The sequence below is a fragment of the Oncorhynchus masou genome, chromosome 5, assembly GCF_036934945.1.
Source record: "Oncorhynchus masou masou isolate Uvic2021 chromosome 5, UVic_Omas_1.1, whole genome shotgun sequence".
In the NCBI taxonomy this organism is placed as follows: domain Eukaryota; kingdom Metazoa; phylum Chordata; class Actinopteri; order Salmoniformes; family Salmonidae; genus Oncorhynchus; species Oncorhynchus masou.
The window spans coordinates 31,237,927-31,251,330 of NC_088216.1; the positions used below are offsets into that span (position 1 = coordinate 31,237,927).

Genomic DNA, 13,404 nt, shown 5'->3' on the forward strand with positions numbered 1-13,404 from the left:
AGTTAAAAGATTAATAAAAAATGTATATTAAATTAACCACATCACTAACCACATTTCCATCCACAGTTATGTGAGTAAAGTCATACATACCATTTAAACTAAAAAAATCAGACAGCTGTAATGGAAGCAAAAAGTTTCAGTGCAATTTCATAAATGCCGACAGATAATTCCTTTGCTCGACATGGTAGAATCTTTTTGTGTCTGGAAACTCCTTTATGTGCAAATATTGATATAATAACCATCATAGAGAAGTAAAGTTGGAGTCACACAATGATATGTTGTGTGGGCCTCCCACTATGACTCGGGAAACCATGCAGTTTATTAGGCTACAGATTGGTGAAAGTGAAAGTGCATGGTGATCTTGATGCTCATCTCTCTTGACTTGATGATCAATGCTTGACTGACTTTTGACCCCCCAAAAAAGTATCACTCTAATCCATAATAATCTCATCATGTAGACTACCTGTATATGTAAACTGTTGCCTAGAGCGCACGTACCAAGCCCAGAATAGGCACATTTGCTATTTAACGCTATTTAACAGTTTTCGTTACAAAACTATCCGTAGAGTTGAAAATGCGATGGAAACACATTGAACTTTAGATTTTTATTTGGTACATGAAAACTTAAGCGATAAACTTAAGCGATAAAGTACATTTTGTGTGCACTACGTTATCACGCACTGATTGTTATATGTAACTAGTCCGTTTGGTGGAAACACAAAATTTGCACATTTTCGTTATGCAGATTTTAGAATGTTTGCATGAAAATGTGTTGCCAATTGAATGGAAACCTACCTACTGAGACATTCATCTCATGATAAACTGGAGACCACACTATTTACCAAGAGAGTTTTCATCTATATTTTTCATAGCTGTCTATTTACCACCACAAACTGATGCTGGCACTTTGACCGCACTCAATGAGCAGAATAAAGCCATAAGCAAACAAGAAAATGCTCACCCGGAGGCGGGGCACCTAGTGGCCGGGGAATTTAATGCAGAAAAACAAATACATTTAACCTCATTTCTACCAGCATGTTACATGTGCAACAAGAGGGAAAAAAACAACTCTAGACCACCTTTACTCCACACAGAGATGGGTACAAAGCTCTCCCTCGCCCTCATTTTGGCAAATCTGACCATAATTCTATCCTCCTGATTCCTGCTTACAAGCAAAAATTTAAGCAGGAAGTACCAGTGACTTGCTCAATACGGAAGTGGTCAGAAGATGCAGATGCTAAGCTAAAGGACTGTTTTGCTAGCACAGACTGGAATATGTTCCGAGACTCATCCGATGGCATTGAGGAGTATACCACATCAGTTGCCGGCTTCATCAATAAGTGCATCGATGACGTGGTCCCCACAGTGACCGTACGTACATACCCCAACCAGAAGCCATGGATTACAGGCAACATCCGCACTGAGCTAAAGGTTAGAGCTGCCGCTTTCAAGGAGCGGGACTCTAAACCGGATGCTTATAAGAAAGCCTGCTGTGCCCTCTGATGAACCATCAAACAGGCAAAACGTAAATACAGGACTAAGATTCAATCTTACTACACCAGCTCTGATGCCCGTTGGATGTGGCAGGGTTTGCAAACTACTACGGACTACAAAGGGAAGCCCATCTGCGAGCTGCCAAGTGACACAAGCCTACCAGACAAGCTAAATGACTTCTATGCACGCTTCGAGGCAAGCAACACTGAAGCATGCATGAGCGCACCAGCTGTTCAGGACAACTGTGTGATCATGCTCGCCGTAGCCTTTAAACAGGTCAATATTCATGACGCATGACTTTCAACCTTCGTCTCTCCCGAGCCCGTACGGGAGTTGTAGTGATGAGACAAGATAGTAGCTACTAACAATTGGATACCACGAAATTGGGGAGAAAAAGGGGGTAAAATTCACAAAAAAAACATTAAAAAACAAACAAACATGGGGGCCCTTCAGGGGTGTGTGCTTAGTCCCCTCCTATACTCTCTGTTCACCCATGACTGCATGGCCAACACCATCATTAAGTTTGCTGACGACACAATGGTGGTAGGCCTGTTCACCAACAATGATGAGACAGCCTATAAGCCAGGAAAACAACCTCTCCCTCAATGTGATCAAGACAAAGGAGATGATCGTGGACTACAGAAAAAGGAGGGCCAAGCACGCCCCCATTCTCATCGACGGGGCTGTGGTAGAGCAGCTTGAGAGCTTCAAATTCCTCAAATTCCTTCCACATCACCAACAAATTATCATGGTCCAAACACACACCAAGACAGTCGCGAAGAGGGCACGACAATGCTTATTCCCCATCAGGAGACTGAAAAGATTTGGCATGGGTCCTCAGATCCTCAAAATGTTATAAAGCTGAACCATCGAGAGCATCCTGACTAGCTGCATTACCGCATGGTATGGCAACTGCTCGGCCTCCAACGCAAGGCGCTACAGAAGGTAGTGCGTACAGCCCAGTACATCACTGGGGCCAAGCTTCCTGCCATTCAGGACCTCTATACCAGGCAGTGTCAGAGGAAGGCCCTAAAAATGATCAAAGACTCTAGCCACTCTAGTCATATACTGTTCTCTCTGGTACCGCACGGCAAGCGGTACTGGAGTGCCAAGTCTAGGTCCAAATGGCTTCTTAACAGCTTCTACCCCCAAGCCATAAGACTGCTGAACAGCTAATCAAATGGCTACCCGGACTATTTGCATTGACACCCCCCCCTCCACTTTTTTGAAGCTGCTGCTACTCGCAGTTTAGTATCTACGCATAGTCCATGTACATATTACCTCAATTCCCTCGACTAACCTGTACCCCTGCACGTTGACTTGGTAGTGGTACCCCCTGTATATAGCCTCATTATTTTATTGCTGCTCTTTTATTTTTTACTGAAAATTATTTAGTAAAAACATTTTCTTAACTCTTATTTTTCTTAAAACTGCATTGTTGGTTAAGGGCTTGTAAGTAAGCATTTCACAGTAAGGTATTCGGTTTAAATAGGCTAACGGCGAATGTCTGTTGAATGTCTGATATCAAACCTACTTTACCTCGGTAAATGCAGGGATGTCTCATTTTGCCCTGGGGGCGCATTCAGTCTTCAATGAGGTCCGAAGGGCCACATTGAGAATTGGTTATATTTCCTCGTCAAAATCTATCCATATTATTATTTTATTTTTTCAATGCTACCTGACTGTCTAGCTTTCATTTGGGTGATTATTAGCAAGCTGGACATAGTCAAGAAACTGTAGGTCCATTTTCATTTCTACACAGTTAAAAAACAAACAAAACAAACCCAACCCTGGTGTAACCTAATGTAGCAAGCATAAAAAGTCACCTGGGCAGAGTCCCCACGTGGGCTGAAAATCTGTCTGAAAACCAAAACATCCGCTTTCTACAGACCTTGTGGAAAGTACACAGAGTGGTTTTGATTTCATGACCTTGTAGCCATGAAATGGGTTTCCCAATGTCGATATCAGACATGGGATCAATTGGGTTGTCTCGGGTTTTATACAGGACTATAGGGACCGAGGACAAGACCGGGTAGGGTGTGTCATGAATGTTTTGATAGAGCTTCCGTTCATACATACACCAGCAGCATAAAGACACAAACACGCATATGCATAAACAAAGACATAGATACACACCCAACCACCCACAAACCTCAACCCCTTTAAAGTGAGACAGGGGCAATAAAAGCACATTTTGCTGAGTCTCCCACTGGCTGAGAAACCAGGAAGAGAGGAATTGGCATTCGTTGGCTGGGTGTCAGCTGAGAGACCACAGTGGTGGAGTGTGCATCCCAAAAGGCACCCTGTTCCCTAAAGTGCACTACTAAGTAGACAGAGTCAATACAAACATTAGTGCACTATATAAGGAATAGCGTGCCATTTAGGACAGTTTGAGAGTTGGAAATTATAAATTCTGAAGTTCTGCATCCCAAAATAATAAAAACAGGGAGGTTGCAATCTTGAAAAGACAAAACATACCCCAAATAATCTCAAAATCCTGAAGACTCACTCGTGTCAGACTCTGTTTTGTATGAAAAGTAGGCTATCACTCTCCTCACAAAGACAAAGTTTGTGTAATTATAAACTCTGTTTCGAGCCCTGAATGCTGATTGGCTGACAGTTGTGGTATATCAGACTTTATACCACGGATATGACAAAACGTTTCTTGTTTCCGCTCTAATTACATTGGAAACCAGTTTATAATAGCAATAAGGCCCCTCGGGGGTTTGCGGTATATGGCCAATATACCACGGCTAATGGCTGTGTCCAGGCACGCCGCATTGCGCCAAAAAACAGCCCTTAGCCGTGGTGTATTGGCCATATACCACAACCCATTGTGCCTTATTGCTTAAATAAAAACACACAATTGCTACTTTCCCATTTTTCAACCACAGCGTAATAGGTAGAGACAAATCTCAAAGTTAAGTGGGAGGAAAAAGCTTGCTTGTTTGTTTCCATTTGGAGTGATTCCTCTATAAATGCATTTGCAAGTGTCTCATGCTGTTTATTTAGGTGAAAGACAGGCTTGTTCCCACGCAGGTTAGGGCTGTGTACAGGCCTTTTAAACTCTCTCACGGGTCTGCTGAGACTGTTCGTGCATGTGTGAGAGAGGACAGGGATGGTCGAGCCTCAGACAAAGTCGTCATTGTTTGACACTCAACAGCAAATGCAGCTCACCCGGCATGTCGTCGAGTCTACACCCGCCGACTTGTGCCACCAGACAGACCCTTTGCCTCAGAAAGCAATGGAAAACACAGACTCATCGGTTTTTGTACAAAATATTTTAATAAATATTACTTTCCAAAACAAAACAAAGACTTGCAGGAACAACTGCCCCCTCCCAAAATACTATAATTCTCAAGTTCGTAACGCACTAAAGTGAAATGTACACAAATACTTTCTCTTATATCATGATCTTAAGGGCAAACAAAAAAATTCTATTAAAAGTTTACAGCCTTGTGGTCTCTGATCTAGAAAGGCTGTGTGTCACATGACAGTTCTACAGTGTTCTTATTGGACCTCCTCTCTTCAAGTATCTCATTGGTCGAGTTCGTTTTGCATGGCCCGGTGACCAGAGTTTGCGCATTGCAGAACATTCCATTGAAATCGCCACCCACCCAGGGCACGCAAAACCAATTCCACCATTCATTAGAGTGAATTACCATATATATATGCAAATAATATCCCAGAGTATCTAGGAATATATTTTTTCTGTCCTTGACACATTTTATGCTGTACATGCAAACGTCAAGCTAAAAAAAAAAAAAAAAAAGTTGTTCCCTTAAAAGTATTTAATTGGCAAGCAATGAGTCTGCCACATTTAGTTGATTCAAATGACCCTGCAGCAGCAAAATCATCCTCCATGTTTAGTCCTTTCCCCTGCCATCCCACTTACATTTAAGTACTTACAAAAGAGTCCTGGCAAAACTACCATAGAAATGGTTTCAAACAGACATCGTACAAAAACATGTTTTGTTTTTTTGGGGGACAGAAATGCCCATCCAAATTGTTAAAAAATAAACTATTCTTTCAAGAACACTTTTGGCATTTATGAAACAAAGTGGAGGTCCAAAGATATTTGGACAGTGAAACTTTTTGTTGATGTTTTGGTTCTGTACTCCGGCACTTTAGATTTGAAATTATACAATGACTGACGTTAAATTACAGACTGTCAGCTTTAATTTGAGGGTGTTTCCATCCATTAATGTGGATGCTACCATGATTACAGAAAATCATGAATGAATCATGAAAAATTGAGTGAGAAAGTTTGAGGCATAAACATCATACCCTTCCGAAAGATGCTATTCTCCCATTATTAGTAGTGGTGAAAGGTCAGCATGTCTTGGGGTATGATCTTTGTTCCTCCAACTTTCTCACTCATCATTATTCACGATTCATTCAGGATTATCTGTAATCATAGTAGCATCCACATTAATGTAGTGTTCAGAAACATATTCTATTCTTATTTACAATAAAAGTGACTCCAAAATGACATTACATTAACATTTAATTCATTTAGCAGACGTTCTTAACCAGAGCGACTTACAGTAGTGAGTGCATACATTTTCATACTGGTCCATCCATGGGAATCGAAACCACAACTCTGGCGTTACAAGCACCATACTCTGAGCCACATGGGACGTTACTTATCACTCAATTCTATTGGGCACAAAATAACCTGAAACAAAACAAACTGTAACCGCATCCAACAAGTTTGTAGAGTCACAACCTTGATGTAGTCATTGCATGCTAGGAATAAGAGATCAAATACTAAACTTTTAACTACTTTAATACACATACGTGGATTTGTCCAAATGCTTTTGGTTCCTTGAAATGGGGAGACCATGTAAAAGAAAATGTATCGATGAAAATATCCTCAAATTAAAGCTGACCGACCATCTGCACTTTAACCTTCAAATCCACAGTACAAAACAAAAATATTCAATATCCAAATACTTTTGGACCCGACTGTATATATTGAAACAATATTTTCAAAAATAAGGAAGTTGGAAGCTTACAAAGCTGTCAAACCTTCAAATCTAAACAATGCATATAAATAAAAGGAATGATATTTTAAGGCTCTTGATTATTAAGTTAATAAATCAAATATAAACAATGATTAATAAAAAAAAAAATATTTACAGATCTATACAACATTCTACATTGACACAAATTCTTCATATCGGCAGCAACTGCTGACAGACTCAACCTGCCCCAAACAAAAATAAATAATATTTTTTGTTAGTTGCTGTGGTATGGTGATGCGGAAGCGCGTACAACTACAAAACCAGTTACGAGGCTAAACCCACATTAATATTCATCGTACACAATACTACCGGGAAAAAGCTTGCAAAAAGCCATCGACAGCAGCTTACCGAACAACGTAGAGATGTTCTTACACGTACATCGATATCTCTATTTACAGAAGTGCTGCCTCGAAGTCAACTGGTTTTGCAAAAGACTGCAAGCAAACGCAGCACCCGGAAATCCAGCCAAACCACAGCCAACCATTATTGCCAGTGTAAGCCAGCTTGTCGAAACATAAATTAAACACATGGAAATTTGTCTTCTTTGTGAAGGGTAAATCACAACTTTTTGATTCAAAAATATGACAACAGTATCAACAACTTTGGAGCGCCCCTCAGTTGACCTTCCAACAATGATAAACCGGTTGAAGTGGTCGGGCCAAGGTCGCCAAGCTGTGCGCTATACAATGAATTCCATTCGGTTTAAGCTCTGCGTCGACTCCAAGTCTCTGTTATCCTGTTTGTTAGTCCAGTTGGGGTGTTTGCCGGCCGTGCCGATTGGCTGTGGGCTCCGCTCCTCCCGGTCCACCAGAGTATACGGCGTCTGCCTGGGGAACCTAGCCTTCTGAAGCCTCTTCTCAGACTCCTCGTCATCCGAATGGTGGCTACCCACGTCGGAGTTGTTTGTTCTAATTTTGGCGTTGATAAGAGAGTTCTTGTCCTCGTAGTGATAGTGGTTGGGGTGTTCTTTAACTGGGGGTAGGCCGTTGGTCGGACCGTGTTTATCGATGGGGTTCTTGATCTGGTTGAGCTGCTCACGCACGTTGTTGACTGCGTTGTTGGTGTCTTCGGCGGTCGTCGCAGGGGACGTCGACTGGGTGCTAACACCCGTGTGGGTGCTGGGCTTCCGGCGCCGCTTGAGGCACCAGATAAACGCAGAGGCCACAGCCAGGAGCCAGATGACGATGACTACGGACACCAGCAGGGGGACCAAGTAGTCTGCTGGAAGGAGAAATGGAGGGAGGGAAGGCATCAGTTATCGAAGACTAGAACAAACGAGGGAGACTGATATCAAAAACTATACTCTAAGCAGAAGTTGACAGCAGCAGCAATGTGATATTCTCCCTCTTCCCATTAACACTTTTCAACTGCAAAATTCCCCAAATCCTTCAACCTGTATTTCTGGAAAACATTCAGGAATTTTTCAAACCTAGGTACATACAACCATCCCACCACTGGTGAAGGTCAATGTGTTTGCAAAAACAATAAATGACTGCCTGTGCCCTGTGCTCTCACCATTGGGGTTGTGGGTCTGCCTCCTCTGGACACGGACTTCAACGATGGCTGTGATGATAGTGCTGTTTCCGTTTCGCTTGCTGACCAGGTCTATGAATTTGTCCGTGATCTCCTTGATAGGGGCCTTGCCTCGTCTGGGGTCCTCCGTTGACTAAAAAAATAAATAATACAAGTAAAATAACAATGTAAACTAACTTCCATATCGCATTAAAATAATATTGAGTATACTGTGAGAAACAGGACAAATTCATCCTTGTGCGAATGTAGTTATTCTTAGGATGAGTGTCTGCTAAATGACTATTGTTTCAAAACGGCCATTTGCTTGTTCTTGATAATCATGGAATTGAGGGCAAAATTTGAGCCAAAAAGGTACTTACAATCGCTACATTGATCTCGTTGTTGGTGGTGGCCGATGGCTCGCATGTCATGGACACCGAGTACTCCGACGAGAGGTTCCTCACCACATACAGACTCCTCAGCTCACCGCAGATGTGCTCAACAGTCAAGCCCTGCCACACACAGAGAGAGGTCAAAAGGTTCAATGTATAAGTTCACAAGTATCAAAATCACAGTTTATCCAAAACTGTATACTGCTCCTAGTCTCACCAAGGTATAAGAAATACTGCCAAACTGGCTGTGACAATGTTTTGCCATTGGTTAAATTGACTTCCTAGTTTAAGTTTGAATAAAATGTTTCTATGATGTGGCTTGCACCAACTCACCTGTGGCATGGTGTCCTTGTTGAAGGTGAAGGTGACGTTGGCACAGTTGCTCTCAGGGTGGCACTTCGCATGGGGCGGGAGACTGTGGGAGGCCGACCAGCACTCGCCCTGGCTGGGGCATGGCTTGACGAAACAGCGCTCGTCCCTGACGGGCACACACGTCTGACCAACTGGGCACTCGCCATCGCTGTGACTTTTACTGTGGACCCGGCAGGATTTGGGACCGCACCAGATCTGGAGGGAGACAGGAATGTGGTTAACTGTGGTCAGTGATGGTGATAATTTGTGGTCATTAATTGCATAGTTAGCTCACATCACAATGGGTATTTAATATGGTACAAAGAAAAAAAGCTTGTCATAAAACCTGTGGTTTCGTACCTTTGTACAGGTGACCTTCCCATTGTGGCACTGGCAGGTGTTGCAATCATCATCCCATTTGGTCCCGTCCACAGCCACTAGACTGTTGACAACACAGGGTCTCACAGTAACTGCAAAGCAAGAGGTGGCCATTTTAGTCTCTCAAGATTGAACCTGAAACATTTGCTATAGATGCCCAAAATCATAGATGTATTGTGTTTCATTCAGGTTGACTGTTTACACCTACATTGATTCTTGTTAAGACTTAGGTTCTTGTGATGTTTATGGTAATAAAGCTATTGTACCGTGCACTTATACATTGTTTATCTGATGTCCTGTTTATAGTTAGGTAAACAGCACCTAAAGAGCTATAGCACAAGGAACAAAAACTCAGACCAAGTTACTGACTAAGATACAGTCCATTGTCATGGCAGAATCCAACAGGGATGATTATGATGGAAAATGTATTTATTGAAGACAGTATGAGCCTATGCTCCAAAGGAACACATGAAGGGTAGAGGTCTTACCTTCTTGGCATCTGGGGCCGGCCCTCCCTGGTGGACACAGGCAGCGGTAGCCGTTGATCTCGTCAACGCAGGTGGAGCCGAACGCGCAGGGCGACGACTGGCACTCGTTGATGTCTGATGGGACAAGATTGGCAACTGTTAGGGTACTACTCTATTTCTGTCACTTCATCTGTTCATCAATCTATATGCATCGGTCCATCTATCCTACTGACTAACAGACTGAGTGATGTCTTGGTATCATTTTGCTTAGACTGATATTTCCCAGAGCCACAGACCAAAAAACAAACATATATTTTTTATTTACCTAGGTAAGTCAGTTAAGAACAAATTCTTATTGTCAATGACTGCCTTGTTCAGGGGCAGAACGACAGATATTTTTTTTTTTTTACCTTGTCAGCTTGGGGATTCGATCTTGCAACCTTCTGGTTACTAGTCCAACACTAACCAGTAGGCTACCTGCCACCCCAAACTATGCTAATCGACTATGCTGTCAAACTATGCTAATTATAGTACTTTGTAACTTCATTATAAAAAAATAAATGCATTCAAAACTATACCCTAGTTTCATTCCAAGTCCGTGGTGCTAGTTAACAGTTGGACTAACTCTGAATAGTCAAGGGAATGAGTGCAGGTGATCAACTTCTTCCATCTGAGCTCTCTTTAACTGGATCAAAGGGTTAACAGCAACGTGAACTTATCTAGCCAACTTATAAAGCCTCATCCTCCATTGTGTTGTCCTACAAGCATCACCAAAGCCAAAAGACTTAAACCCGATTTAGCCCCGACTTAACTCTGACTTTTGTCACAGCTTAAGAATAGTGAGGGGATGGGGGGGGTTGCAAAGGGTTAATACTCACTAATCCGGCAGTCTGGTCCGGCAAATCCCGCAGCACACTCACACCGGTACCAGTTATCTCCATCCACACAGGTTCCACTGTTATAGCTGCAGAGAAAAGGATAGAGAGAGAGTCATCAGGGGTCATAGCTCTTAACCAATAAGAATTGACTAAATGGGTGGGAAATATAATTCCATGTCTTAGAAAGTATCTAAATAAGCATCACTCAGAATCCTCTCTGTTAAATGATTTCACCACAAAAAAATAGTTCCTTCAACAGATACATTTATATTATTCTTTCAAAAATGGCGTTGGGTAGAGGAGGAAGTGGAACAAGGTAAAATGTCTGATTGTGAAGTCTTGAGCAAACAAAGTTACGCGAGTTGTTTGTGGCTCTTTGTCGACGCGGAGTGTATGTGCAAGTCTGTGTGTATTATCAGCAGCAGGACATTCCTGTGGGCAGATATGTTTACTAGGCTTAATTTGGTTTGGGATTGACTTACCAAGGGTGGGGATTGCAGTCGTTGGAATCTGTAAAATTTGAAATAAAAGAAAGTTGGGTTAGACACAGAGTGCATGTCAGAATACTAACTCAATATGAATGTGGCTAGCTGAGAGGCCACATAACATTAATCTAAGAAATAAAACAAAAAAGTATATGTTTTTCCCTATAGTTAAGATTTAGCGCGATACATTCATTACATAAATACAGTTTGGCCTTCGTCCTTTATCTACTACGGCAGGTTAAAATGTAGTTCTAGTGAATTTTACACTATCAAGTTATGAACAACTAATAGTGCACAAGACTACAATTATCTACTAAGGATTTATTAGTATTAGTGAGGACACACGGACACACACACACACACACACACACTCTGGGGTCACTCACTTTGGTTGCAGGTCAGGCCCTCCCAGCCCTCTTTGCAGACACAGGTGAAAGAGTCTCCACTGACCACACAGGTGCCTCCGTTCTCACAAGGACTAGGCAGACAGCTGCTGTTCTTAGCTGGAGAAGCAAACAACCTTTAGCCAACATGCTAGCTAGACAATTCTACAAAGGCAAACAACATTTAGCCATCCTGTTAGCCTCCCAATGCTACATGGGCAAACACAACCTTTAGCCTATCTGCCAACTAGCAAATACAACATGGGCAAAAGAAACCTTTGGCCTAGTTTTGAACCAAGCCTTCAGCTATACTACTAGTTAACAGAGGCAGCTACCTCAGCAATTACAGTTTAGCAATGGACAATCTAAACCAAGAGTTTTGTCAGACTCAAAATGTCTATTTTTAGGAATTTATAATAATAATTTAGCACTGGCGGCTACACTACATACCTATATTACAGGTGGCACCCTCCCATCCGGCGGCACACATGCATTTGAAGGTGTCCCCTTCATCGTAGCACGTTCCGCCATTGTTGCACGTAGCCTCGTCACACTGGCTCTCTCCTGGAAGCAAAAAAATACTACATGTTAGCAACTATGCATAGTCAATGTCAGGAAACCATTAGGCCTTAAAACCAATTATTTCAGGTATGTGTTATTTATGCACATAAACACACCCTTTCGAACACATACAAGCATGCACACGCTTACATCCCACCCACACGCATATTTCACACCACAACACTTCACATCGCCGCCCCAAGGCAAAGAATAAAAAAAATAAAAAAAGTGTGCGATACTGTAGTAAAGGGGGCTTACTTGAGTGACATGTCTTGCCCTTCCATCCGTTCTTACACTCGCAGTAGAAGTCGTTCACCAGGTCTCGGCACGTGCCACGGTTGCGACATGGGTTGGTGTTGCAGTCGTCAATGTCTGAGGAGACAAAAAAAGAAGAAAAAAATAAAATAATCATTTCATGTTTAACTGTCTGTTTGTCATCTCCAAGGCCATTTAAATCCTTGGGCGGGCTGCCTACCCCCCCCCCCAGCATTATAATGCTGATAACGCTTCAATAGCAAGAAGCAAGTCAGATAAAATAAAATAAGTCAATGCACTGTTCCACCTGCATGTAATGCATAAGCACATATATAGACTTGTGTACCACTGTATGAATACTTTTGAAATGATACAAACAAAAAGAGCCATTCACTTTTTGAATACTTGTACTACGTTGTGGGGTGACAGGCAACTAAATAACTTGTATATAACTTCAACAACAAAGTATTATCCACCGGTGGTTCAAAGAAAGTGAAAGCCATTATTCATATAAAACAAATATGACTACATAACAGTATTGAGAAGAAAAATGTACTTACTGTCGTCACAGTTGGGTCCCTCCCAGCCCTCGGCACAGATGCACTGGTACAGGCTGACTTTGTCAATACACGTTCCCCCGTTCTGACACGGGCCACTTTCACAGTCATTTATATCTGAGAGTGAGTGAAAGAAAAAAAAGAAAAGAAAAGTCTGAGAAAATAAACAATATCAAGCCACGCAATCAAGGTGTGCACCATGAAATCCCTTCAAGGACTCATTTACCATTTACAATTATGGGAACAACTCGCATTGTTTCCACATTACAAATTCAGAGGCCTTGCGGTTTCCCTAGTGTCCCATTTATTTTGACTGTCGTCTCTGGTCAAGTAACCTTCTACCAAAAGCCCTTCCCAAAACTCCTTCTGTCACCCAAAACCACAACAGAGAGCTCGGTGTTGGGTATGTGCGTGGGAGAGACAAGGCCGGGCAAGAACAGGCAGACTTCCTGGCTTAAGAGAATGAGAGTTAGGGGTGGGGAGGCATGGAGCCCCTTTCATTTAACAACTTCCCCAACCCCTGACAGGCTAGCGAAGGCTGAGCAGGGTCATTAATCAAGGCCTGTGTCTGAGAAACAGCATAGGCCTCGCCTGGGGCCTCCATTAGATAACCCAGTGACTGTAGGGCCAGGGCTAGCCTGCCTGACCTCTCTGGGCTAGGGAG

The 13,404-nt window shown here is 42.4% G+C and overlaps 1 protein-coding gene across 2 annotated transcripts in view; it reads right to left on the minus strand.

The window, feature by feature from the left end:
• Nucleotides 1-4,758: 4,758 nt before the first annotated feature.
• LOC135539417 (protein jagged-1b-like) overlaps nucleotides 4,759-13,404 on the minus strand; it is a 30,127-nt gene continuing 21,481 nt past the window's right edge. The window contains exons 15-26 of one of the 2 annotated variants that reach the window (XM_064965292.1): nucleotides 12,744-12,857; nucleotides 12,187-12,300; nucleotides 11,818-11,931; nucleotides 11,371-11,487; nucleotides 10,982-11,009; nucleotides 10,500-10,585; nucleotides 9,643-9,756; nucleotides 9,137-9,246; nucleotides 8,759-8,992; nucleotides 8,414-8,545; nucleotides 8,037-8,187; nucleotides 4,759-7,739 (exon numbers count right to left, since the gene is read on the minus strand). In XM_064965292.1, coding sequence (XP_064821364.1) covers nucleotides 7,201-7,739; nucleotides 8,037-8,187; nucleotides 8,414-8,545; nucleotides 8,759-8,992; nucleotides 9,137-9,246; nucleotides 9,643-9,756; nucleotides 10,500-10,585; nucleotides 10,982-11,009; nucleotides 11,371-11,487; nucleotides 11,818-11,931; nucleotides 12,187-12,300; nucleotides 12,744-12,857 — 1,853 coding nt within the window. In that variant the 3' untranslated portion in view covers nucleotides 4,759-7,200. Of the gene's footprint in view, nucleotides 7,743-8,036; nucleotides 8,188-8,413; nucleotides 8,546-8,758; nucleotides 8,993-9,136; nucleotides 9,247-9,642; nucleotides 9,757-10,499; nucleotides 10,586-10,981; nucleotides 11,010-11,370; nucleotides 11,488-11,817; nucleotides 11,932-12,186; nucleotides 12,301-12,743; nucleotides 12,858-13,404 lie in introns of both variants that reach the window. The other variant, XM_064965291.1, reaches the window with a different exon arrangement.